This window comes from Eutrema salsugineum, unplaced genomic scaffold (genome assembly GCF_000478725.1).
Source record: "Eutrema salsugineum unplaced genomic scaffold, Eutsalg1_0 scaffold_10, whole genome shotgun sequence".
In the NCBI taxonomy this organism is placed as follows: Eukaryota; Viridiplantae; Streptophyta; class Magnoliopsida; order Brassicales; family Brassicaceae; genus Eutrema; species Eutrema salsugineum.
In genome coordinates this window covers 3,818,685-3,845,208 of record NW_006256908.1, presented here as the reverse complement: position 1 = coordinate 3,845,208, position 26,524 = coordinate 3,818,685, and the positions used below count along the sequence as shown (strand labels likewise).

At 35.9% G+C, this 26,524-nt stretch overlaps 3 protein-coding genes across 4 annotated transcripts; 2 read left to right on the top strand and 1 right to left on the bottom strand.

Moving 5' to 3' along the window:
- Positions 1 to 9,999: 9,999 nt before the first annotated feature.
- On the bottom strand, positions 10,000 to 11,202 carry LOC112081524. The gene has a single exon (XM_024148278.1). It carries the CDS (start codon positions 11,200 to 11,202, stop codon positions 10,000 to 10,002), a length of 1,203 nt encoding a protein of 400 aa, XP_024004046.1.
- A 2,930-nt stretch (positions 11,203 to 14,132) lies between these two features.
- Positions 14,133 to 16,381, top strand: LOC18028050 (uncharacterized CRM domain-containing protein At3g25440, chloroplastic). The gene is given in 6 exon segments (XM_006409809.2): positions 14,133 to 14,198; positions 14,625 to 14,768; positions 14,853 to 15,171; positions 15,266 to 15,667; positions 15,906 to 16,183; positions 16,185 to 16,381. Coding segments are annotated over 5 exon segments (1,134 nt in total). The 5' UTR covers positions 14,133 to 14,198; positions 14,625 to 14,688; the 3' UTR covers positions 16,240 to 16,381.
- A 3,369-nt stretch (positions 16,382 to 19,750) lies between these two features.
- Positions 19,751 to 24,555, top strand: LOC18028049 (beta-galactosidase 8). Of its 2 annotated transcripts, XM_024160891.1 has the most exons (20): positions 19,751 to 20,008; positions 20,163 to 20,279; positions 20,388 to 20,483; positions 20,667 to 20,779; positions 20,875 to 20,941; positions 21,051 to 21,143; positions 21,236 to 21,379; positions 21,461 to 21,549; positions 21,630 to 21,735; positions 21,839 to 21,926; positions 22,013 to 22,131; positions 22,215 to 22,379; positions 22,455 to 22,657; positions 22,780 to 22,889; positions 22,974 to 23,074; positions 23,178 to 23,291; positions 23,372 to 23,473; positions 23,566 to 23,777; positions 23,858 to 24,209; positions 24,298 to 24,555. In XM_024160891.1, the coding sequence occupies exons 2-20, from the start codon at positions 20,178 to 20,180 to the stop codon at positions 24,403 to 24,405; spliced, it is 2,484 nt and encodes an 827-aa protein (XP_024016659.1). In that variant the 5' UTR covers positions 19,751 to 20,008; positions 20,163 to 20,177; the 3' UTR covers positions 24,406 to 24,555. The 2 variants fall into 2 exon arrangements, with proteins under 2 accessions (XP_024016659.1, XP_006409871.1); XM_006409808.2 differs by having other exon boundaries at positions 19,751 to 20,279.
- The last annotated feature ends 1,969 nt before the right edge of the window (positions 24,556 to 26,524 follow it).

Genomic DNA, 26,524 nt, shown 5'->3' with positions numbered 1-26,524 from the left:
ACATCCTCTTTCTATCTATCGATATTAATCGAATCTATGATAGAAATATAACTCTCAGATTTCTGGACATGAACACATGTCAGACACTTCAGATGTCTTTCCCTACCGACCAAAGTAACACAACGTGTTGGCCTTTTTTCACAAATTGGGCTTTCAACTTACCTAAAGCCTATTAATAGTTTCGCCAGTTTTTTTTTTTTTTGTAACAAAATGGGGTTAATTTGCCTAATATACATATTGGATTCAATAACAAAGAAAATAGCTATGAACATGGGCCATTTCAATAAATAACCAATTGACCTAATGGGCTTCTGATTTTACCCCCATCCTCAACATCATATTACGGCATTGCCACTGCCTATAACTTTTACATCATGTTGATTCTGATCATGATTTATCACACCCCGTCATCATGTTGATTACCGAAACCACCTATACGTTGCTTTCTCAAGGGTGACATCAAAACAAGGACTCAAGATATGGAGCAAGGATTCAGAGAAAAATGAACACAATGGTGTGAGAAACATCGTCTACAAGGAGGTTTTCAACAATATTGGGTCAGCCGTGAGAGGTAACCATTTAATCTCACTCTATACACAATTTCTGCAGAGAAACTAATAAATTCTGTCTCCAAATTCGAATTACCAGACAAATGACGAAAGTGCGGGGGATAAACAAGTTATACACCATTCAACAACGTCTCCCCGAAAATATATAGCATGTACAATAATTTAACACATAAATTATGTATGCTTACACAAAACTCAACTCTCTATCTAATTCTTTTCCTACTGACTTCAGAAAGGCCAGATCAGATTCCGCCAAAGCTATAAACCGAGATGGAGGAGGGAATTAGACATTTACGAACCAACTAAACTATTCAGTTCGTAATTGTGTATAGCTAATAAGAACCAAGATAATCGGAGACCTAATCCCAAATCCAATTGCATTTAAAACTAAAACACAATGTTGCTTCAATTGGATTGAGCTACTGCATTTTAAAGAGGAGACAGAGGCAGAGGGGAAGAGGATTAAGAGGCCAGCAGCAGCAGTAATAACTCCCTACGATGCCGGGAAGACAAAGAAGAGTAAGAAGAACCCAGCAGCACCAATCAATTAGGATTATCCATCTTTTTTGTCTTTTTATGGCAAAATGTGAATGTATTTAATCTACTAGTGAACGTATTTGGTTTCCAAACTCGATTTAGTATTTGGTTTATGGCAAAATGTGAACGTATTTGGTTTCCAAACTCGATTTAGTATTTAATCTACTAGTACTTTTATTAAAAACTGTGAACGTATGTTTGTAATACTGGTACAACTAGAGAAAAACTATGAAATAATGTTTGTACTACTGCTACAACTGGGTAAAACTGTGAACAACTAGAGTAAAACTGTGAACGTATATTTGTAATACTGGTACAACTAGAGAAAAACTATGAAATAATGTTTGTATTACTGGTACAACTAGGGTAAAACTGTGAACAACTAGAGTAAAACTGTGAACGTATGTTTGTAATACTGGTACAACTAGAGAAAACCTATAAAATAATGTTTGTACTACTGGTATAACTAGACTAAAACTGGGAACGCATGTAACAGTTAAAAAATAATAATGGACCGCGCCGACTCAAGAGATGAAAGATAAACTTACCATATCAAGTGTTTTCTTTCGACTTACCATTATGTATGCAAATTTTGTGTGTACCAAAACAAAAGAATTAAAGGATTTTTCAAAAATGAGAAATCATGAAGTCATATAAAATAATAGTCGTACTTATTTTGGGTAACAAGAAATTAATGTAACATGTAAGTCATATAAAACATCATTACATCATTCGTCATGTAAGTTTTTTTTTATCTTTCTTTCTTCTTTCTTCCAAAAAATTCTGTTCCAAGTAAAGCACATAATATGTATCTCCAGATGATAAAACTAACGACAATAGTTTGAACACAAAGCTAGAGTAAGACATTAAAAGAACTATAGATCCTCAATGAAAGATAAGTTGGCATGTGGTTGAAGCTCGAGGAGAAAGTGCCAACTTCTTCAACATGTCAAGGGTCGGAAACAAACAAGCATCGGACAAGATTGTTGCAAACTTCAAGATTCTTAAAAAACAACACCATCACCATACACAGCCTGCGCGTAGTTAGAAAATCATTAACAGAAGATTAACTAAATACAATATTAATACTTAATGTAATACACAAGACAAGTCAAAAATTCAATGTAAGCTCACCAAAGATAAGACTTCTCCAACATACACAAGGCACATAATCCAATTCTTAGTCCTCTATAAGATTCTATGTATTAGCAAGTCAGGAATCTAGAAGCGGAAAATCTATGCTTGAGAGTTTTGAAAAAGAGAGAAGTAGAAGGATCAACTCCTTAGCAAACTCCAAAGGACAATGACTGATCTTGATATCCATTCTACCAGAAAATATATTCAACTGATTATCCTTAAAGTGCTACATCGTACCTGAATCATTTACTTATATGCGGCCGGCGTGAATTTATCTGGTCTCACATATTGGCGTCCATATCTGGATTTCCCTGGATTTCCTGTCCTGGGTGGATTTCGTGTCCTGGGTGCGGCCGGCTTGAAAAAATCTGGTCTCACATATTGGCGTCCATATATGGATTTCCCTTTACTCTGTTTCATCCTCTTTCTCACATAGACAAGTAGCTTTTTCACAACCGGCACATCTTCTGATCCATTTCCACCAGAACCCGTCTGTTCCCGCTCTTTTTCCTCGTCCGTTCTCGTCAGTTCCCGTCAGTTCTCGTCCGTTCCCGTCCGTTCCTGCTGTAGCTCCTTTGATTGCTGTTCTGTGTTAGAATTCCTCTCAATTTGCTCCTCTGATTTCTCCTCCTCATAATGTACTACCATTTCCTTTGGCCAGACAATGAATGCGCCAATTGCATTTCTTAGCATCTCAATGTCATCTACTGGTGCCCAAAGACGTATGTCTATCTTGACCTCAAACACTATCACAGCAACTTCACCAGGCTTCAAGGGTACATTGTGGATAGATACATGGCTTGGATAACAACATCCTATTGCAACAACATCATTATTTCCATTATGGTTGATCAAGTTGCACTTGAAAGGCTCATTTACCACTTGAGATGGAGGTAGTGGCTTCTCTGCCTTCTTCTTGGACTCCTTAAGCTTTGCGATCTCTTCTTCGTTTTGATATTGAGACTGTGGCTCATCAGGAAACTGAAAAGGAGAAGATTGTGGCTGTGACTCATCACGACGCTGTAGCTCATCTTCTGATCCTTTTCCACCAGAATCATCTACTTCCTCTTCTTCGTTTTGATATTGAGACTGTGGCTCATCACGAGGCTGAAAAGGGTTTTCATGGGGCTGTGACTCATCACTACGACGTGCCGGATCACGAGACTGAAAAGGGGAATATGGAGGCTGTGACTCATCACGATGTTGTGGCTCATCACGAGACTGCCCTTTCAAAGCTTCTATTTCTACTCTCATGTCACAAATGGCTTTTTCTACTCTGTGGAATTTTCTTTGAATTCCATCTTCTCCCACCTCCAGGTTTGTCTCTAAATTATCCGGTTTTCTTTTTCTTGTGTTCGTTTTGACTTCAACAGCCCGGTTGGATTGATCTTTTTCGTAGAGATGATCCCAGCAAATTTTCTTTTGTTGTTCCGTGAAAACATGTTTCCAGTTTTGATTTGTTCAGCACCTCTTCTAACGCTATATACGTAACAAAACCAAAACAATCTTGTGAACGTATGTTTGTAATACTGGTACACCTAGAGAAAAACTATGAAATAATGTTTGTACTACTGGTACAACTAGGGTAAAACTGTGAACAACTAGAGTAAAACTGTGAACGTATGTTTGTAATACTGGTACAACTAGAGAAAAACTATGAAATAATGTTTGTACTACTGGTACAACTAGGGTAAAACTGTGAACAACTAGAGTAAAACTGTGAACGTATGTTTGTAATACTGGTACAACTAGAGAAAAACTATAAAATAATATTTGTACTACTGGTATAATTAGACTAAAACTGGGAACGCATGTTTGATTAGAAATGGATTAATCAAATAAAGACAAGCACAACTGATTTGCAATGTTTTAATCCAATTGTATTCATCTACATCTTGAGCTAACTCAGAAATTCCTCTAAAGCCAATGTTTCGGTTCAGATTTTCATCTAAAGTTCTATATGAAACAAACAAGAGCTAATTCTATATGAAACAAACAAGAGCAGATCTAACCTGTCAAGTTTTGTGACTCTGTTTGAAGATTGTATACATAATAGGGTGTAGGACTGTAGTCACCAGCATCGCATTCTCCATTGGTCATGGAGATATCACCGGAATCACCCTCTCCATTGGTCATAGAGGTATTACCGGAATCAGCAGAATTGGCCCCTTCCGAGCAATCAGCGATGTAGCCTTCACCGGAATCAGCAGAATTGGCCCCGCCTTAACCATACACGCTCGAATCACTAGAAGGAATATCGTCATCTATCGCCTCCGACATCGTCGATCGTCTCCGAGATCGCATATCGTCTCCAAGAAAAGGGAAAAAAAAGAGGGAAATAAATTTGACCTAAAAAGGTTTTAAGAAATGTTTTAATAAGGCGTTTTAAACAAAAAATAAAATCTAAAATGCATACAAAACACGCCGTTCCGCAAGTAGGGCTATTGGTTCAAAACTATAATCCTTAATCATCATGTTAATCATACAGACCCATAAACCCAGCAACAAGAGAGAGAGAGAGAGAGAGAGAACAATACCGTGAGTTCGTGACTGATTTCTCTTCGAAAAATCCAGCAAAAGCTCAGGACACAGAATCTGACAAACGAAAGAAGAAGATGTGAGAGCGAAGAAGAAGAAGAAAGCAAATATCTGAAACCTTATTAGTGCCAAGTATTTGTAATTACAGTCCTGATAAAGTTTCGATTCTCAACGATTTCGAGAACTGTGTTAGCGATTTGTTTTGTCTTTGAGAAGTTTTCAAGCATGAAAACATCAAAACCCAGAACAAAAACTATGTGAAAACATCAAAATCGTGTTTTTCTTTACTCAGAGTGATAATGATACATTTACCTTACGGAGCTACTCTGATTCTTAAAAAATGGAGAATTTTTTCTTCATTTTTGAAGAAACGACAGAGAAACCTTCAACTTTAAGAGAGAGAGAGTTGAAAGAGTGTGAGGGAAAAAGGAAGTGACAGACTCAAGAGAGGGAGAATAAAAGCTTCGGGCGCTTCCCACCTGCACACGTCATTTCAACTTTATTTCTTGTGTATTTGTGTCATCACATCAATTACCAAATAAAACCATTTTTTACTCTTATTTTATCATTAAATTTGAATATGTTTTAGGTAAAAACTCAAACCAATTTATAGTAGTGTTGAACCAAAAAAAAAAATCAGTCAAGGTTCATGAATTAGTATTTTTTTAATTTTATGATTTGAATTATTGTTAGTATTTTAAACATTTTTTTCTATCGAAGTATTTTGTTTTTAAACGCTGAATATTATTACCATCATCAATCCGATGAAAAACAGAATATATTTTCATCGGATTATAGTGTTGTGGGTGTTATAGTGTTGTTTACCCACAACAGATATAATTTTGATCTTAATTGCTTTTTGAGAAATTTAGTTTTACAATTGGAGAAATTGAAAAACAGTTGGATACAAGTGAATCTACTTAGACCGATATTTATATAAATATACTACAATTTCTATAATAAGTTAAAATTCCTAGAAACAATGATATAACACAATATAATTGTTTTGGTATGTATTCGAAATCCAAATGTGTTAAAGGGTGTAACAAATAATATTTTCTTAAGCTTAATAAAACAGTAGCAAATTTTTAAATTTAAGTTTTCTTTTATTCAATTTACAATTACGATAGTGGTTTTTCGTAACAGTTAAAGTAAAATCAGAATATTAAAAATGTTAACTTTGTCTTACTGTCATTTACTTAATTTATTTATCGCTTTCTTTCTACTAATAAACATTTTTACCATTTTATTATCACCCATCACAGTTATGCATTGCTTTTAAATGGTTAATTAATTAATTATTTAATTAAAATTCTAAAAACAAAAACAATACATTTTTTGCGCCATGATAAGCTTATAAAAATGCAATTGAACAGTGAAACTTTCATGATTTATTTTGATTATGTTTACAAAATAATATAAAATTTTCATGATATATATATTTTTTTTTTATTTATTTATAAACGACATAACAATAGAAACTTCCTCCGCCGCAGTCGAATCTTTGTTGACCGAGTACTTGTTTCGTTTGTTAAACTAGTTTTGGTTGTTTGGTTTACTTGTTGTCTTTTGTTTGTTTTTATTGGATTAAAACATTGCAAATCAGTTGTGCTTGTCTTTATTTGATTAATCCATTTCGAATCAAACATGCGTTCCCAGTTTTAGTCTAGTTATACCAGTAGTACAAACATTATTTTATAGTTTTTCTCTAATTGTACCAGTATTACAAACATACGTAAGAAAGAAAAAACTTGATATGGTAAGTTTATCTTTCATCTCTTGAGTCGGCGCGGTCCATTATTATTTTTTAACTGTTACGTTATTGTTGTCACCTCAATAATCTTTAGAAAGACATCTCTAAAATGTGAAAAAGCACAAACTAAATTAAGTTTTGTCTAACATAAGAGGAATACAAATTTAAAATGTGAAAAAGCACAAACTAAACCAATGCATTTTACGCCTGCTTATGCATTGGAGATAGACATAACAAATGCATTTCACACTTGCTTTTATGCATTGGAGATAGACATCTTTCCCAAAATCTTTTGCATCCATCCAACCTTATGGTCGGATTCCACATAATTGTTCTAATCCTCACTACCTTCCGATGAGATCTCCACTTTATGCTTCTCCAATTCCAAACGAAGTGCCATTAATTGGGTAGTTAGTTGATTGATGACTTTACCTTTCTCACGAATTTCATCTCGAGCTTGAATCAATGCTTCTTTTGGCCATCCATCCACCACTCCTTCATCGAACCAGTCAAAATAGTCGCAGTGATCAGTCCTACCCTTCTAATGACACAAATAATACAAATGTATCAAGAAGCCATCACAGTCTCGGATTGTAAAAGCAATCGACTCTACGAATACCTTTATACAACGGACAATCGAAGAACCTTCTTCCCGGATTGTTATCGGTCCACGATGTGACAATCTTTGCAGGCAAACCACATCTACAAAAATTCATCTATCAAAAACAAAATAAGATCAAATAAGATCAGGCAGTCCTCTCTTCTTCATCAAACAGATCTCACAACTAAGAACAAACACAATTGACTGGGGAAGCAAAAGAGATACACTAATGATGCAAAGAGAAAGTGTGATGATACTAAGAATGGCAGAACTAGAATGGCATCAACTAAACCAACCCAACCCAAAAGTTGTTTTACAAGAGATTAATGAATTCAAGAAATCTATAGGACAATTAGTTTGACTCGGAAGCTAGCCCTAAGAAAAGCATTATTTTTAACTTTTCTACTCAACTTTCGGTATTGTGGTAGTAAAAAGAGAATACGATTCACATCATAGCATCAGAACATCTGAAACAACTGCATAAGCATAGAACATCAAGCAAATGAACACAAGATATGAGATGAGATGAGATGATGAGCGTCGCTTAATTGGTTAATTAATAATCTGCATAAGCACAGAACAGAAAGAAAATCAAATGAACTTCTCATTTTCAGCTAAATCATGAAAATCCAATCCTACTCTACTTTCATAGTTCAATTTACAAATCACTAGAATAACACTAAGAAAAGCTAAATATTGGTTTCAAAAAGGAATATAATCTCTTACAACTAACAATACAAAGCAATACAAAGCAATACAACTAGCTCTAATTCGTAGACAACATATCAAGGCCGAGTTTTCAAATGGTGGACAATAAGTTTTCTGGGTATGAAACAAGGTTGAAGGGTGTGGAACCATTTGTGGAAGCTCAAGGCTTTGATTATGCTGGTGATGATTATAATTCTCCATCTAGGTTTTATAATGTGGGTGGTAGCTCTCATGGTGGTGGTGTACCTCAGTCTTCTAATACTAATAATAAGGAGGCACAGGCCAAAACTCAAAAAGAGGCAGAGAGTGGAAAGGAGATGGAGACACAGGCCGAATGTGAAAAGGGTTTTCAAATGGTGGACAGTAAGTTTTCTGGGTATGAAACAAGGTTGATGGGTGTGGAACCATTTGTGGAAGCTCAAGGCTTTGATTATGCTGGTGATGATTATAATTCTCCATCTAGGTTTTATAATGTGGGTGGTAGCTCTCATGGTGGTGGTGTACCTCTGTCTTCTAATACTAATAATTAGAAGGCACAGGCCAAAACTCAAAAAGAGGCAGAGAGTGGAAAGGAGATGGAGACACAGGCCGAATGTGAGAAGACAACAGAGGCAAAGGAGACAGAGAAAGAGCCAGAGACGGAGCCAGAGAAGGAGACAGAGATGGAGACAGAAAAGGAGAAAGAGAAGGAGACAGAGGGAGGGGAAAAGGAGAAGGACACAGAGGAGACAGAGGCTGAAGAGGAGAAGGACACAGAGATGGAGACAGAGGCTGAAGAAGAGAAGGAGCCAGAGAAGAAGGAGAAGGAGAAGGAGAATGAGGCAGAGGAGAAAGAGAAGGAGACAGAGAAGGAGGCAGAGGAAAAGGAGAAGGAGACAGAGAAGGAGAAGGAGGCAGAGGAGAAGGAGAAGGAGAGAGAGGAGAAGGAGGCAGAGGAGGAGGCAAAGGAGAAGGAGGCAGAGGAGGTAAAGGCAAAAGAGAATGAGGCAAAAGCAAAGGAGATGGAGACACAGGCCGAAGGTAAGAAGACAACAGAGGCATAGGAGACAGACAAAGAGCCAGAGACGGAGCCAGAGAAAGAGACAGAAAAGGAGAAGGATAAGGGGACAGAGAAGGAAAAGGAGGCAGATGAGAAGTAGAATGAGAGAGAGGAGAAGGAGGCAGAGGAGGCAAAGGCAAAGGAGAAGGAGGCAGAGGAGGCAAAGGCAAAGGAGAAGGAGGCAAAGGAGGCAAAGGCAAAGGAGAAGGAGGCAAAGGAGAAGGAGACTATGAAGGCAAAGGAGAAGGAGACAAAGAAGAAGGAGAAGGAGACAGAGACAGAGGGGAAGAGGATTAAGAGGCCAGCAGCAGCAGTAATAACTCCCTACGATGCCGGGAAGACAAAGAGGAGTAAGAAGAACCCAGCAGCACCAATCAATTAGGATTATCAATCTTTTTATCTTTTTATGGCAAAATGTGAACGTATTTAATCTACTAGTGAACGTATTTGGTTTCCAAACTCGATTTAGTATTTGGTTTATGGCAAAATGTGAACGTATTTGGTTTCCAAAAAATTATGTTCCAAGTAAAGCACATAATATGTATCTCCAGATGATAAAACTAACGACAATAGTTTGAACACAAAGCTAGAGTAGGACATTAAAAGAACTATAGATCCTCAATGAAAGATAAGTTGGCATGTGGTTGAAGCTCGAGGAGAAAGTGCCAACTTCTTCAACATGTCAAGGGTCGGAAACAAACAAGCATCAGACAAGATTGTTGCAAACTTCAAGACTCTTAAAAAACAACACCATCACCATACACAGCCTGCGCGTAGTTAGAAAATCATTAACAGAAGATTAACTAAATACAATATTAATACTTAATGTAATACACAAGACAAGTCAAAAATTCAATGTAAGCTCACCAAAGATAAGACTTCTCCAAGATAACACAAGGTACATAATCCAATTCTTATTCCTCTATAAGATTCTATGTATTAGCAAGTCAGGAATCTAGAAGCGGAAAATCTACGCTTGAGAGTTTTGAAAAAGAGAGAAGTAGAAGGATCAACTCCTTAGCAAACTCCAAAGGACAATGACTGATCTTGATATCCATTCTACCAGAAAATATATTCAACTGATTATCCTTAAATTGCTACATCGTACCTGAATCATTTACTTATATGCGGCCGGCGTAAATTTATCTGGTCTCACATATTGGCGTCCATATCTGGATTTCCCTGGATTTCCTGTCCTGGGTGGATTTCGTGTCCTGGGTGCGGCCGGCTTGAAAAAATCTGGTCTCACATATTGGCGTCCATATATGGATTTCCCTTTACTATGTTTCATCCTCTTTCTCACATAGACAAATAGCTTTTTCACAACCGGCACATCTTCTGATCTATTTCCACCAGAACCCGTCTGTTCCCGCTCTTTTTCCTCGTCCGTTCCCGTCAGTTCCCGTCCGTTCTCGTCAGTTCCCGTCCGTTCCCGCTGTAGCTCCTTTGATTGCTGTTCTGTGTTAGAATTCCTCTCAATTTGCTCCTCTGATTTCTCCTCCTCTCTGTTATTAACTCTCTCATTAGCATCATCCTTCTTTGACGCAATCTCACTAGCATTCTTCTCAATTTGCTCATCTGATTTCTCCTCCTCTCTGTTACTAATTCTCTCATTAGCATCATCCTTCTTTGACGCATTCTTTGATTGCTGTTCTGTGTTAGAATTCCTCTCAATTTGCTCCTCTGATTTCTCCTCCTTATAATGTACTACCATTTCCTTTGACCAGACAATGAATGCGCCAATTGCATTTCTTAGCATCTCAATATCATCTACTGGTGCCCAGAGACGTATGTCTATCTTGACCTCAAACACTGTCACAGCAACTTCACCAGGCTTCAAGGGTACATTGTGGAGAGATACACGGCTTGGATAGCAACATCCTATTGCAACAACATCATTATTTCCATTATGGTTGATCAAGTTGCACTTGAAAGGCTCATTTACCACTTGAGATGGAGGTAGTGGCTTCTTTGCCTTCTTCTTGGACTCCTTAAGCTTTGCGATCTCTTCTTCGTTTTGATATTGAGACTGTGGCTCATCAGGAGGCTGAAAAGGAGAAGATTGTGGCTGTGACTCATCACGACGCTGTAGCGCATCTTCTGATCCTTTTCCACCAGAATCATCTTCTTCCTCTTCTTCGTTTTGATATTGAGACTGTGGCTCATCACGAGGCTGAAAAGGGTTTTCATGGGGCTGTGACTCATCACTACGACGTGCCGGATCACGAGACTGAAAAAGGGAATATGGAGGCTGTGACTCATCACGATGTTGTGGCTCATCACGAGACTGTCCTTTCAAAGCTTCTATTTCTACTCTCATGTCACAAATGGCTTTTTCTACTCTGTGGAATTTTCTTTGAATTCCATCTTCTCCCACCTCCAGGTTTGTCTCTAAATTATCCGGTTTTCTTTTTCTTGTGTTCTTTTTGACTTCAACAGCCCGGTTGGATTGATCTTTTTCGTAGAGATGATCCCAGCAAATTTTCTTTTGTTGTTCGGTGAAAACATGTTTCCAGTTTTGATTTGTTCAGCACCTCTTCTAACGCTATATACGTAACAAAACCAAAACAATCTTGTGAACGTATGTTTGTAATACTGGTACAACTAGAGAAAAACTATGAAATAATGTTTGTACTACTGGTACAACTAGGGTAAAACTGTGAACAACTAGAGTAAAACTGTGAACGTATGTTTGTAATACTGGTACAACTAGAGAAAAACTATGAAATAATGTTTGTACTACTGGTACAACTAACGTAAAACTGTGAACAACTAGAGTAAAACTGTGAACGTATGTTTGTAATACTGGTACAACTAGAGAAAAACTATAAAATAATGTTTGTACTACTGGTATAACTAGACTAAAACTGGGAACGCATGTTTGATTCGAAATGGATTAATCAAATAAAGACAAGCACAACTGATTTGCAATGTTTTAATCCAATTCTATTCATCTACATCTTGAGCTAACTCAGAAATTCCTCTAAAGCCAATATTTCGGTTCAGATTTTCATCTAAAGTTCTATATGAAACAAACAAGAGCTAATTCTATATCTAAATTTCTATATGAAACAAACAAGAGCAGATCTAACCTGGCAAGTTCTGTGACTCTGTTTGAAGATTGTATACATAATAGGGTGTAGGACTGTAGTCACCAGCATCGCATTCTCCATTGGTCATAGAGATATCACCGAAATCACCCTCTCCATTGGTCATATAGGTATTACCGGAATCAGCAGAATTGGCTCCTTCCGAGCAATCAGCGATGTAGCCTTCACCGGAATCAGTAGAATTGGCCCCGCCTTCACCATACACGCTCGAATCACTAGAAGGAATATCGTCATCCATCGCCTCCGACATCGTCGATCGTCTCCGAGATCGCATATCGTCTCCAAGAAAAGGGAAAAAAAAATAGAGAAATAAATTTGACCTAAAAAGGTTTTAAGAAATGTTTTAATAAGGCGTTTTAAACAAAAAATAAAATCTAAAATGCATACAAAACACGCCGTTCCGCAAGTAGGGTTATTGGTTCAAAACTATAATCCTTAATCATCATGTTAATCGTACAGACCCATAAACCCAGCAACAAGAGAGAGAGAGAGTGAGAACAATACAGTGAGTTTGTGACTGATTTCTCTTCGAAAAACCCAGCAAAAGCTCAGGACACAGAATCTGACAAACGAAAGAAGAAGATGTGAGAGCGAAGAAGAAGAAGAAAGCAAATATCTGAAACCTTATTAGTGCCAAGTATTTGTAATTACAGTCCTGATAAAGTTTCGATTCTCAACGATTTCGAGAACTGTGTTAGCGATTTGTTTTGTCTTTGAGAAGTTTTAAAGCATGAAAACATCAAAACCCAGAACAAAAACTATGTGAAAACATCAAAATCGTGTTTTTTCTTTACTCAGAGTGATAATGATACATTTACCTTACGGAGCTACTCTGATTCTTACAAAATGGAGAATTTTTTCTTCATTTTTGAAGAAACGACAGAGAAACCTTCAACTTTAAGAGAGAGAGTTGAAAGAGTGTGAGGGAAAGAGGAAGTGACAGACTCAAGAGAGGGAGAATAAAAGCTTCGGGCGCTTCCCACCTGCACACGTCATTTCAACTTTATTTCTTGTGTATTTTTGTCATCGCATCAATTACCAAATAAAACCATTTTTTACTCTTATTTTATCATTAAATTTGAATCTGTTTTAGGTAAAAACTCAAACCAATTCATAGTAGTGTTGAACTCAAACTCTTCTTCGTTTTGATATTGAGACTGTGGCTCATCAGGAGGCTGAAAAGGAGAAGATTGAGGCTGTGACTCATCACGACGCTGTAGCTCATCTTCTGATCCTTTTCCACCAGAATCCTCTTCTTCCTCTTCTTCGTTTTGATATTGAGACTGTGGCTCATCACGAGGCTGAAAAGGGTTTTCATGGGGCTGTAACTCATCACTACAACGTGCCGGATCACGAGACTGAAAAGGGGAATATGGAGGCTGTGACTCATCACGATGCTGTGGCTCATCACGATGTTGTGGCTCATCACGAGACTGTCCTTTCAAAGCTTCTATTTCTACTCTCATGTCACAAATGGCTTTTCCTACTCTGTGGAATTTTCTTTGAATTCCATCATCTCCCACATCCAGGTTTGTCTCTAAATTATCCAGTTTTCTTTTTCTTGTGTTCTTTTTGACTTCAACAGCCCGGTTGGATTGATCTTTTTCGTAGAGATGATCCCAGCAACTTTTCTTTTGTTGTTCCGTCAAAACATGTTTCCAGTTGTTGATGGTGGGATGATATGTTTCGGGTTCTTTGACTTCTGCCACCAGATGACGCTCATCAATCTTAGGTACCAAAATAGACTTGATGTCCTGTAAAAATAAAAAGCAACGAACTATTATTGCAAAACACGTTCAGCTAAAAAAAGGAATTTCAAGACAAAGCAACGAATTATGATAGTTCAGGAATCAAAGTCAAACTAAGAAACCAGCATTATAAACATTATTTCATACTTGTACCAGTAGTAACCAGCATACCAGCATTACAAACACTAAAAACCCAGTATTACAAACATTAGTTGTACCAGTAGTACAAACATTATTTCATAGTTTTTCATTACAAACATACGTTCACAATTTTAATCAACACAGCCAAAGAAAATCATTAATAAAATATTATTCAGTCTTAAGTCTTAACAAAAAATATATATAAGGGTATTATAGTCTTTTCATTTGACGGCATCTCCAAGTTTTCTCCTCTTCAACGCCGGCCACAAACACCGCAACTTCTATATCGTTGTCTCGCCGTAGTAACCACCTTGGTCGTGAGTCAAATCCCTTTTTCCTCTATTTGGATTACGATCTCTAATCTAATCTCAGTTTTAGAAGCCATCTTCTTCTTTTTTTTTTTTAATTCTCAAAGTAATTATTGAAGCCAATATGGTAACTGTTTTGTTCTTGCTTGGATTGTTCACCACATGTTCGATAAAATGTTTCTTCGAACTTTGTCTTCCACTATGATTCTAATTTTTGTTCTTCCTCTATTCTAACCCCTAAGAGCAATGTTCTTTGTTTGTATTTGTGGCTAGCGATACAAGGGCCAATGCAGTTTAGTCCCAATTTTGAAGTATAATATCACATTTTTTTCTTTCGATTTTGACGATTAGAACAAGCAGTTTCTCAGTGGATTTCAGTATCTTATGGTTATAAAGGATATTTTTTTGGCTAAATTGTTGGATCTTCTTAAGCAGGTTATATGAAACACTCGATTCTTGAGACGATTTGCATTGAATTAAAGAGGTTATCACACTCTTGATGGCAATTGCTTTTATTCGTGGGTTTCAAAGAGCTTCATCTCTTCTTAGAACTTCATATCCACTTCTCATTTCTTCCAGGTTTGTATATCTGAGACCATCACAACATAGTTAGTAGTATGTTTGTATCCAGAAATGTGATTATTACTCTTTGTTTCCCACTAGGTTGCTTACGCAAAGCCAAGAGCTTTCGTATTTAGCATCGACCATCTCAACGATTTCAAGGCCGATATGTAGGAGGAACTTTAGCCATGGAACTGTGAACCTAGTGATATCAGAAGGGAAACCCAAGTTTGAAACTCGGGAACTTGATCCTCCCAAGAAATGGAAGTGGTTGACCAAGAAGAGGCTCAAGTTGAAAAGAAAGAAAGTAAGAGAGGAAAGGAACGCAGCCAACAGGAAAGACCCACGTCGACTTACCGTCAAAGGGAAGAAGAGAAAGTTTGCTAATCCAGAGGAAAGACTAAAACACAAGCTTGAAAAGGTCTGTGACACTTACAACAAAAGAAAGTCTAATTTCATTTGATGTATTGAGTTTCTACTCGATGTGTATTTGTTTGGTGATGTTCTTGTATCAGGCCAAGATCAAAGAAGCATTGCTGATTGAGAAACTCAAACGGTATGAAGTTGCTAAAGTGCAGGGGCCTGAGGTTCAACCACATGAGATTACAGGGGAAGAACGTTTCTACTTAAAGAAAATGGGTCAGAAAAGATCTAACTATGTACCGATTGGGAGAAGAGGAGTGTTTGGTGGTGTTATTCTCAACATGCATCTACATTGGAAAAAGCATGAAACCGTTAAGGTTATTTGCAATAATAGTAAGCCAGGCCAGGTGCAACAGTACGCAGAGGAGCTTGCTAAACTGAGTGGTGGTGTGCCTGTTAACATAATCGGCGATGATACAATCATATTTTATAGAGGGAAGGGTTATGTTCAGCCGCAAGTTATGTCTCCAATCGATACATTGTCGAAGAAAAGGGTAAGTCCTCAAAATTGTTATTAGTTTTGGCATCTTATTGTACATGAATGAGAGGTATAGCCTTTACGTGCTTAACATTGCATCTACGGTTTGTGCATTTCGAAACTTCACCATTGTTGAAACAGGATTGGTTTTGGGTATTAGAGACGTATGTAACACTTCTAAAGTCTACTCTTGTTTGTTAGGGGTATATGTTCGTTTGCTAAGTTTCTTAATCATGGTCTTGTTTCTTTTGCAGGCATATGAAAAATCAAAGTACGAACAATCTCTTGAGTCGGTGAGACATTTTATAGCGATATCAGAGAAGGAACTTGAACTATATTACAGGCATGTTGCTCTTTACGATGACCCGAGTAACAGAAACCCTCTTTCGATCTTGAATGATTCTCCAGCAGAATCACGCAATCACCGTTGGAATGAGCTTCATCTGAGTTGTTCAGACACTGAAGCTGATTCTGAAGATGAAGATGAAAATGAAAAGAGCTCTATGAATTTAGATAATGGTCTTTCTTCTTCTTTCTGCAAAGGAAGAGTTGTCTGAAACCGAAACTGGTTGGGAATTGGACTTGTAGTAGTGACTTTGGTTTATAGGACTGGTAATAAAACACTAACGTGTTGTTAAGAGATGGCATGTGATGACTCCTAATATAAAATGGGTATAAGCCCAAAAGTTATCAAACTCCAAGACCGATTGTTTGACCATTGGGCAGTGGTTTTGAGGCATCGATTTGGTTAACCGGGTCTTTCCCTTAAGGTTGAAAAAAGGTATCAAAGTTTTCAGTACATATATGAATGGATTCTATTCCTTACACTGATAAAGAGTTAAATCATTTTTTTCTAAATGTTTAAAATTATTACTATAAGAACGGATTCAAACCTCACAGAACTTATGTGATCACAGCATTGATTAGGTAAATAATTTTCATACGATTGACATGGTAATTAAATAAAAGAATTAACAGAAACAAAAATTAAAATTAAAAAAAAAAAGTGTAGAAAAATTAAAAAAGGAGGAATGATTTTGTGAGTGAATGGAATAATGATGAGAGAGAGGTTAATAAATAGTACCAAACACGGACGATTCATGGAAACGAGCGTCACATGTTGATGTTGCTGTTGGCTTATTAGTTGAGACAACGACAATCATCCCCAACGCTCTCCATTTTATTATACTCTCTTTTTTATATTCGTCTTTTTTTTTTCTTTAATTTTTAATGAAAAAAAAAATCCTTTTCTTCTCTTTTTTGGGGTTAATAAATCCTGATTCGTTTGGTTGGTAACAGAAAATCCTAATGGATGACCAACAAAATATGCCAATCCTGTTTTTATTGCTTATCTAACCACTTTTGTGGGTACGTGCAGGTGCATGTATTAGTAATTTAAAAATTAGAAATTTCAATGGTAATGAATCGAGTGTAAGTCTAGACTTATTTTGCACAATGAATAATATTTTAAAAATATAGGAAGTTAGGAACTAAACTGAATTTTATTTAGACTAATTTTTTGTATTTTCTAATTATGTACTGCCTAGAATCTGCCATAGATTTGCATAGGCTGTGTAGTAGATATTAGTAAACGTTCGGATTATTTTAAAAAAAAAAACGTGTAAACCATTGTGTAACATAGATTGAGATGTCCGACCACCACGTAATGCCTAAGTAAGAATATAAACGACCGATTATAACACTAATAATTAGACACCAGCATTTGCATTATTAACCAAAAGGAATTAAAAACGACAAATAATATTAGTACCCTTATTAGTAGACACCGACAGATATATAAATCATTAACGTGTTGAAAGTCGATTTTCGATGAACAGAGAGAGTATTATTTTTCAATGAGAGAATAGGTTCCAGTGGGTGACGTCGTGGTCTGACTTATGACGCAGTGTGTGCACCACCACAGTCTCTTTAAGTCGTTGGAACCACCACTTATCTACTCATCATCATTGGTGATTGGTTTGAGGTTATCTCGTCAGACGTAACGCCACACACTATAAGCCTATATAATTCATTGACAAAATTTTATGAGATGGTGTTTATCCATTTTTCACAAATTTAATATATAATAAAATAGATTAAATAAATTAGCAACCCCAATATCTTTTTTTGTCGAACAAATCAGTAAATTGAGTTCTTGTTTTAAAAATATTTTTAAATTTTAATTGGGAATGTGTCAATGTAATACAAGAAAGTAAACAATGGACAATGGCCAAAAACCAAATGGGATTAGAAGGAAAGAAGAGTGTATATTCTAATTGTAAGCAAAATTTGTAGAAAAAAATGGTCACATTCATTTCCGTTGTTGTATTGTATTGTAATTTTTATATTTTATGTAATTTAAATTTTAGATAAATAAAAATAGATGTTAAAAAATAGATTAAATATAATAATCCTACTGACTTAAAGATAGAAAAAATAACAACCTACATTTTAAAAGTTAAAATAATAATAATAATAATAATAATAATAGTTAAGATAATAAGAAAAACTTGTTTAGATAAAAATCTTTGATACAAGAATAATTAACAAAATATCTCGTTAGAATTATTGAAATGATTTTTTAAGCAGTATTGGAGTGATTAAAATATAATTAGCAAAAAAAGTTTAAAATACATAAGAATTTAAAAAGTACTCAACCTCTGAATTAAATCATCAGGTATTGGGTTAATTATTGAGTTAAGTTAGCAATTCCCTTCTACAAGACAGAATTCAAAATGGTGACAATAATCTATTCTATTAAAACAAAAGCACATTTAGTGCTTGCATCCAAACACTCCTAAAGTTTTTTTTAATAATATTTTATTTTATTTTTATATTTAATTTCCGAAAATTAGTTATTAATTTATATATTTTTAGATTTCCTAAAATCTAGGTCATCTTTAATTTAAATTTCAAATTATTAGAAATTTAATTAAATTTAGTTACAAAATTTTGCATTCAATTTAATTTAAATTCAAAAAATTCAAAAAAAAATTATAATTAAATTTTATTACAAAAATTTAGATAATAATTTTAATATTTTAGAATTTCTTAAATACAGGAAAGATTTAATTTAAAATTTTAAATTTAAATAATATTTTTATAAAAATGCATAGTAAATAAATATTTTATCATATTTTATCATAAACAATCAGTCTAAAATATCAAATATTTGAGATTAATAAATATTTATATTATACAATAATATGATCGAACTGATTAGAGTTATATATATATATATTTAAGGTTCATGAGTTAATTTATTAAAACATGTAAGATATTAAGATGATTTGAGATAATTAAACTAACAGGTTAGCCCGTTTATATATATATATATATATTTTTTAATAGCTAAAATAGTAAATAAATATCTTATTATATTTTTTCATAATCAATTGATCCAAATATTCCATATTAGTAAATATTTATAGAGTTATAGAATTATAATTATAGTGTTATACGGGTTAATTTGTCAAAACATGTAAGATATTAAAAATGATTTAAGACAACTAAACGGATGGATTAGCAAATTCATAGATATATAGATTGTTTATGTGTAAATCTAAATTCATATAATAACAAAGTTTATAATTAACATTAGATCAATATATACTTAATTAACATATACTCTTATTCACTAATATACAAATTTTACTGTTTAAAATTAAATATGATAACAATTTTTTAATTTTAAAAAATAAATAACAAAAATAAATTATATCTAAACAAAAAAAGATAAATGCAACTTATATTAGAAATAAAAAATAAAATATTCTCGTGTGGACACACGGGTTAAAATCTAGTTCATTCTTAATTACACTAAATCTCTTAAGTGTTAATCTGATTTGTAGTAACATTTTAAAATTATCAATAAACTTAGACCTCATTGTCATCTCAATAAATTAAACCTTTAAATTATCCAAAAACGGGCATGACCTCGTAAGTCGTAGTTACAAATTTCTTCGCCCTCCCGTAGCTTTCCCAACCATTAAAACCACCACGTGTCTCCTCCTATCAAAAACTAATAATAAAATCGCGGGTCCATTGTAACAAATAAATTCTGAGAAACACCGATTACTAGCCATCTCTCTCCCATTTAACGCCTTTATATATACTTGCTTCGTGTCTCGGCTACTATACGCGCGTCTTCTTCACTCTACAAAAATCTTAGTGCTAATTAATCTCTCACTAATCGCTCCTTAAGAAAATCGGGGAAAAATCAAACGACGACGACGACGATGTTGCAACACGTACACGCATAGCTACTTTAATCATCTGAGCGTAACGCCATTGCAGTAAACACAAAACGGCGAAGCAACTGGTGATTCAGAAGCTGAAGCAAAGAAGATAAAAAAAAGTAAATTCGTGATTATATATATTATATATAGATTGATTTTTGGAAATAAAAGCAAAAACTTAAACCGATCTCGAGAAATTAAATGATGGAAATTGCGGAGAAAATGGTTAGAGGAAGGAAGATGGAGACGATTCTGCTTATTCTTCTTGTTCAGTTAGTGGCGGCGGCGATGGCGGCGAATGTGACTTACGACCACCGTGCTCTTGTAATCGACGGGAAGAGGAGGATTCTGATCTCTGGCTCCATTCACTATCCTCGTAGTACTCCTGAGGTAAGAAAATACTTCACTGTTACGCATCTATACATACGGTTCTGTATGTATTGTTTGTATATATTTTAAGAATTTTTTTTTGGGATTTTTTTTTTTTTTTTTGGACAGATGTGGCCAGACCTGATACAGAAATCTAAGGACGGTGGCTTGGACATTATAGAGACGTACGTTTTCTGGAATGGTCACGAGCCGGACAAAAATCAGGTTCGGTTCTATTTTTGATTTTGAGTTATAAACCGGTTCGCTTTCCGGTTTTCAGGCGTTAGCTGTTGATAATAAATTAATACCACACGATTAATTAGTAAATTTACTTCTCAAAATTAATCCTTTTTCTCTGATTGTGGGAATATATATATATTTTTTTTGGTGGAATTTTTGTTTTGGCAGTATAATTTTGAAGGAAGATACGATTTAGTCAAATTTGTGAAGCTTGCTGCTAAAGCTGGTCTCTATGTTCATCTACGAATTGGTCCGTACGCTTGCGCGGAATGGAATTACGGGTAAAATGTGGTTTTCTTCTTGATAAATTCTGTTTTTTTTTTTTTTTTGATAAATGTAGTGATTTTTTTTTTAAACGGTGGATTTCGTGGAACAGTGGTTTCCCAGTGTGGCTACATTTTGTTCCTGGAATTAAGTTTCGGACTGATAATGAACCATTTAAGGTATGGTTAGGTGATTTGTTTCCTTTTTATTTTTATTTAAAATTTGTATGCTAGCAAATTTTATGAATTTAGCTGTTAAAAGATGGTTTTTGGCTTTGTGTGTTTACAGGCAGAAATGCAGCGATTTACTGCCAAGATTGTTGATTTGATGAAGCAAGAAAAGCTATATGCATCACAAGGAGGCCCAATCATTCTCTCTCAGGTTTGTCCTGTGTGTGAAAAAAATTTCTGATTTACTAAGTGTAACATTTCTTGCTCATTGGAATCTTTTTACTTTCATGATTTGGATGTCAGATTGAGAATGAATATGGGAATATTGATTCGGCTTATGGTGCTGCGGGTAAAAGTTATATGAAGTGGTCTGCTTCTATGGCTCTTTCACTAGATACTGGTGTACCATGGAACATGTGTCAGCAAGGAGATGCTCCTGATCCCATTGTGAGTTTCTGAATGTAGTAGTAAGTTCTTGTGGTTGTTTGATTGAGACATTCTTGCTTATTTTGTTTGTTTTCTTGGTAGATCAACACATGCAATGGTTTCTACTGTGACCAGTTTACTCCTAACTCAAACAATAAACCTAAGATGTGGACTGAGAACTGGAGTGGTTGGTGAGTCGCGAGTCTCTTGGTTCTCTGTTCGTCTCCAAACTTGGCATATTCCTCAGTTTCTTGTTTATTTTGACGACCAGGTTCCTTGGTTTTGGGGAACCTTCACCTTACAGACCAGTCGAAGATCTTGCGTTTGCAGTTGCTCGGTTTTACCAAAGAGGTGGAACTTTCCAGAACTATTACATGGTAATAAACACAAGAAGCCACTTTGTGTTGCTATTCATTACTTCTCTACAAGGCTATACTGACAAACTTGTTTTTTTTTGTTTTTGGGTCTTGTCTTGTTAAGTATCATGGTGGAACAAACTTTGAAAGAACAAGTGGAGGACCATTAATCTCTACTAGCTATGACTATGATGCACCAATTGATGAGTATGGTAAGGATTTGTACCACTGCATGTCTTTGTTTTTCCTCTTTTGAGTTTGTAGTTGTCTTGAAGAGATGTGATTCGTTTCTTTACAGGTCTTCTTAGACAACCAAAATGGGGACACTTAAGAGATCTACACAAGGCTATCAAGCTTTGTGAAGACTCGTTGATTGCCACTGATCCAACTATTACTTCTTTGGGATCAGGTTTGGAGGTAAACAAATAACTTCATGTTGTCCCTTCTTGATTTTAATCATTATCTTGTAAAATATGAACTATACTTGTTTCACTTCACAGGCCTCTGTCTATAAAACATCATCTGGATCATGTGCTGCTTTTCTTGCAAATATTGGCACAAAATCCGATGTAACTGTGACTTTCAATGGAAATTCATATCACTTGCCTGCATGGTCCGTAAGCATCTTGCCGGATTGCAAGAATGTAGCTTTCAACACAGCAAAGGTCTGTTTCACATAGCATTTTAAATCTCACTTTATCATATTGATCGCAAGAACTGACCAATCCGCAAAAATGTAGATAAATTCTGCAACTGAGTCTACAACATTTGCTCGTCAATCATTGAAGCCTGATGGTGGTTCATCTGCGGAGTTAGGTTCTCAATGGAGTTACATTAAAGAACCTATCGGAATTTCTAAGGCTGATGCATTCTTGAAAGCTGGATTGTTAGAGCAGATAAACACAACAGCTGATAAAAGTGATTACTTGTGGTACTCGCTGAGGTAAGAGTAGGCCTGAGCACACTTCTCTTCCTTCAAAAGATGCTTGATTATGTTCTTTTACCGAACACCTCCATTTCTTCATTGATTAACAGAGCCTTTCTATGTGTTTCAATCTAAAACAGGATGGATATTAAAGGCGATGAGACTTTCCTTGATGAAGGATCTAAAGCCGTCCTTCACATTCAATCCATTGGTCAAGTGGTCTATGCTTTTATAAATGGAAAACTTGCCGGTATATATTTTACACTTTAAGTTTTCACAAAGTTGTCTAAAATAGCAATGATACGTATTTGCATACACAATTTTGCGATTGCAGGAAGTGGAAATGGCAAACAGAAGATATCTTTGGACATACCGATTAATCTTGTAACCGGGAAGAACACAATTGATCTCCTTGGTGTGACTGTAGGGCTTGCGGTACGTTATTGTTTATAATCTTGCACTCCATAGCATAAAACCTCAAGACTACTTCACAAAATGTTTTACTAGGCAAGATTAACTAAACCAATTTGTTCCACAGAACTATGGAGCTTTCTTTGACTTAGTGGGAGCAGGAGTAACCGGTCCTGTGACACTTAAAAGCGCAAAAAGTGGTAGCTCAATCGATTTGTCTTCACAACAATGGACTTATCAGGTCCGTTAACAAAAATTCTCCATTTGATTTTAAATCAAACACAAGAACCTCTTTTCTTACCTTCTCGGTTATGTTTATAGGTTGGACTCAAAGGAGAAGACTCAGGTTTAGGAACTGGAGATTCTTCTGAATGGGTTTCAAAGTCTCCATTGCCTACTAAGCAGCCACTGATTTGGTACAAGGTGATACACAACCCAAAAAAAAAAAACATTTTAGGAAACTCTCTTGTCTTTTCTTGTCACTCTCTAACAATGGCTTTGTTACGTTTCTCAAGACAACATTTGATGCTCCTTCTGGGAGTGATCCAGTAGCGATAGACTTCACTGGTACAGGAAAGGGTATTGCATGGGTTAATGGACAGAGCATAGGTAGGTACTGGCCAACTAGTATCGCAAGAAACGATGGTTGCACAGATTCTTGTGACTATAGAGGAACTTACCGTGCAAACAAATGTCTCAAGAACTGTGGAAAACCTTCACAAACATTGTAAGTAACTAACCGGCTCTTACTTCTCTAAGCTAAATGATTAGGTGTTGAAGATTAATTTGTGCTTTGTTTGTTTGCAGGTATCACGTGCCTCGCTCGTGGATAAAACCTAGCGGGAACATTCTTGTTCTGTTGGAAGAAATGGGAGGAGATCCGACAAAGATATCATTCGCGACAAAACAAACAGGAAGCAACTTGTGTTTGACGGTGTCTCAGACTCATCCAGCGCCGGTGGACACGTGGACTTCTGATTCCAAGATCCACTCCAAGATCTCAAACCGAACCAGACCGGTTCTTTCTTTACAATGCCCTGTCTCCACTCAAGTGATATCTTCTATCAACTTTGCAAGCTTTGGTACACCTAAAGGTACTTGTGGTAGCTTTAGCCACGGCCGTTGCAGCAGCTCTCGGTCTCTCTCGATCGTCCAAAAGGTCTGATCTCGTTTTTGATATTCTTCTTCAACTTTTAACTTTCTTAAAATTGTTTTTTTTTTTATATTTGGAGTTTGAAATGTGGCAGGCGTGTGTTGGGTCGAGGAGTTGCAATGTTGAAGTCTCGACTAGAGTCTTTGGAGATCCTTGTCGTGGCGTCGTCAAGAGCTTAGCTGTTGAAGCTTCTTGTTCATGATAGCACGGTTCTTTTATCTCCGCAGATTTGATCTGATATTCAAAAAAAGTATGTAATTGTTGAAAGTAAAAGCAAATGAAATGGATAATAATATAAGTCTTTGTTCAATCCAAATAAATTTGGCTGCAATCAAAAAATATTTCTTTTGAGTAAATGTGATTAATTCAGAGGAGAGGGTTTGAGACGTTGAACCCAAAAAAAAAAAACTATAAACAATAAAAAAAGGCATGAGCATACCCTCCATTATTTTCCAATAAAGTCTTTTTTGGTTTGCAATGTTTGTGTGTTGGAGGGCGGTTCTGATTACTTTTATGTATGTCTTCTATGCGCTTTCATTGTCTTTTTTTTTGTCATATATTATGGATTGAATATATAATGGCTAATTACAAATCTCTACAACGAGAGATTACCGACTGCACCTAACACATAGAGACATTACAAGGAATCAAAAGTTTAGGTCAGCCTATACAAAAGATAACTAAGATACACCTAAAAACATAAAGATTTCACAGAGCCAAACAAAGAACGCATAACCAAAAATTTTAATGCCTAACAACACAAATATTAGTTATGCATCAAACACTGCAGACAGAGGGCAAGCTTCTCTCACTTTCAAACAGTTCACATAACCATATAGGAGAACCAATGGCTACGTAAGACTGAAAACGAAAATCATTCGTAACACTTTGAGCAATGAGAGAGGCCCCTATATTTGAAGATCTTCTTTCCACTTTCACTCTCCAATCTTTAATACCATCTAAATGAAAGAGAATTTCCGAAGCTTGATATAAAAAAGAGGGCCAAGCATGAGGCCTTTGCACTGCTCCAACCAATTCGTGCGCTTTTAAACCAAAAATTATGTGATTTACTTTGTGGCTGATCATACTCTCTATTGCCCACAAAAACACCATCAGTTTAGCTTCCTCATATGATTTTGAATCTGAGAAAGCTCTTCGACTATGAAACAAAACATTTCCTCCCATATCTCTTAATACCCAAGCACCTCCACATATCATCTTCTCTTTGGACCAAGAAGCTCCAATATTTTACATTTAAACCAACGAGGTGGAGGTCGTTTCCAAATGATCTTCGTTTTAGACTTCTCCAATTTCTTCCCAACTTCAGTTTCCATTTCAACTTCTTGAGCCACAAACCAAAGATCAGCTTCAGATCGAATTTTCTCAATCAACTCTGTAGCGAAGAATAATTTTCCTTCAATAAAAAAAATTATTCCTGTTTTTCCATAAATACCAGAGAATCCAAGGGAAAAGTCTTCGAATCTCCTTGGGAATGGCTGCATTTTTACTCATGGAGATAAGATAGTGAAGATTAGAGTACACTGAAGCTTGACTAAAACCATGTATAGCAATAGAGCACGTGAACAGCAAGTGATTGATTGATTCCCCTTCTAATCCACAGAACTGACAACGAGAATCAATTTTCATACATCTCCTAGCCAATAAGTCCACTACCGGTAATGCCACACTCAAAGCTCTCCACAGAAAAGATTTAATTTTAGGAGAAGTTTGAAGAGTCCATACCAGTTTCTTGAGATCATTTAGAGAAGGTTTCATCTCAGCCTCTCTGATAAGATCAGCCCTTTTTTGCCGAGAAGCAAGCCAATATCCAGATCTCACTGAATATTCTCCATTTCTATTATGCAACCAGCACCAATAATCATCAACACAAACAACCGGATTATTAGCACAAATCAGACTCACATCTGCAGGATAGAACAGATCCTGAAGGACTTCTTTATTCCATCTTCTGCTCGGCACATCTATCAAATCTTTCACCATCAAATTCAGATCAACGACATAGTTTTTGATGAAAAGAGCTCTCATATTATCATCGCAGAGCCAAGGGTCGAACCACACACTTATAGACTTTCCATTACCGACCATCCTTTTAAGGCCAATGGACAAACAAATCTCTCTTATGGATAATGCTTCTCCAAGCGTATGAAGGCCGAGAGCCCACTTCTGCTTTAAGAAAGACATCTTCATCAAAATACCGACTTTTGAAAACTCTTGCAAAAAGACTGTTGGAAAAGTGAAGGATCCTCCAAGCTTGTTTTGCTAACAACGCTTGATTAAAGCGTTGAATATCCTTAAAACCC

What these genes read in the sequence shown, in the direction of transcription:
- LOC112081524 (XM_024148278.1), bottom strand. Translation starts at nt 11,202, where the DNA reads ATGAGAGTAGAAATAGAAGCTTTGAAAGGACAGTCTCGTGATGAGCCA.
- LOC18028049 (XM_006409808.2), top strand. Translation starts at nt 20,091, where the DNA reads ATGATGGAAATTGCGGAGAAAATGGTTAGAGGAAGGAAGATGGAGACG. An exon ending in ATCCTCGTAGTACTCCTGAG is followed by an intron (nt 20,280 to 20,387) that starts GTAAGAAAATAC and finishes TTTTTTGGACAG; the next exon opens with ATGTGGCCAGACCTGATACA. An exon ending in AGCCACTGATTTGGTACAAG is followed by an intron (nt 23,474 to 23,565) that starts GTGATACACAAC and finishes ACGTTTCTCAAG; the next exon opens with ACAACATTTGATGCTCCTTC.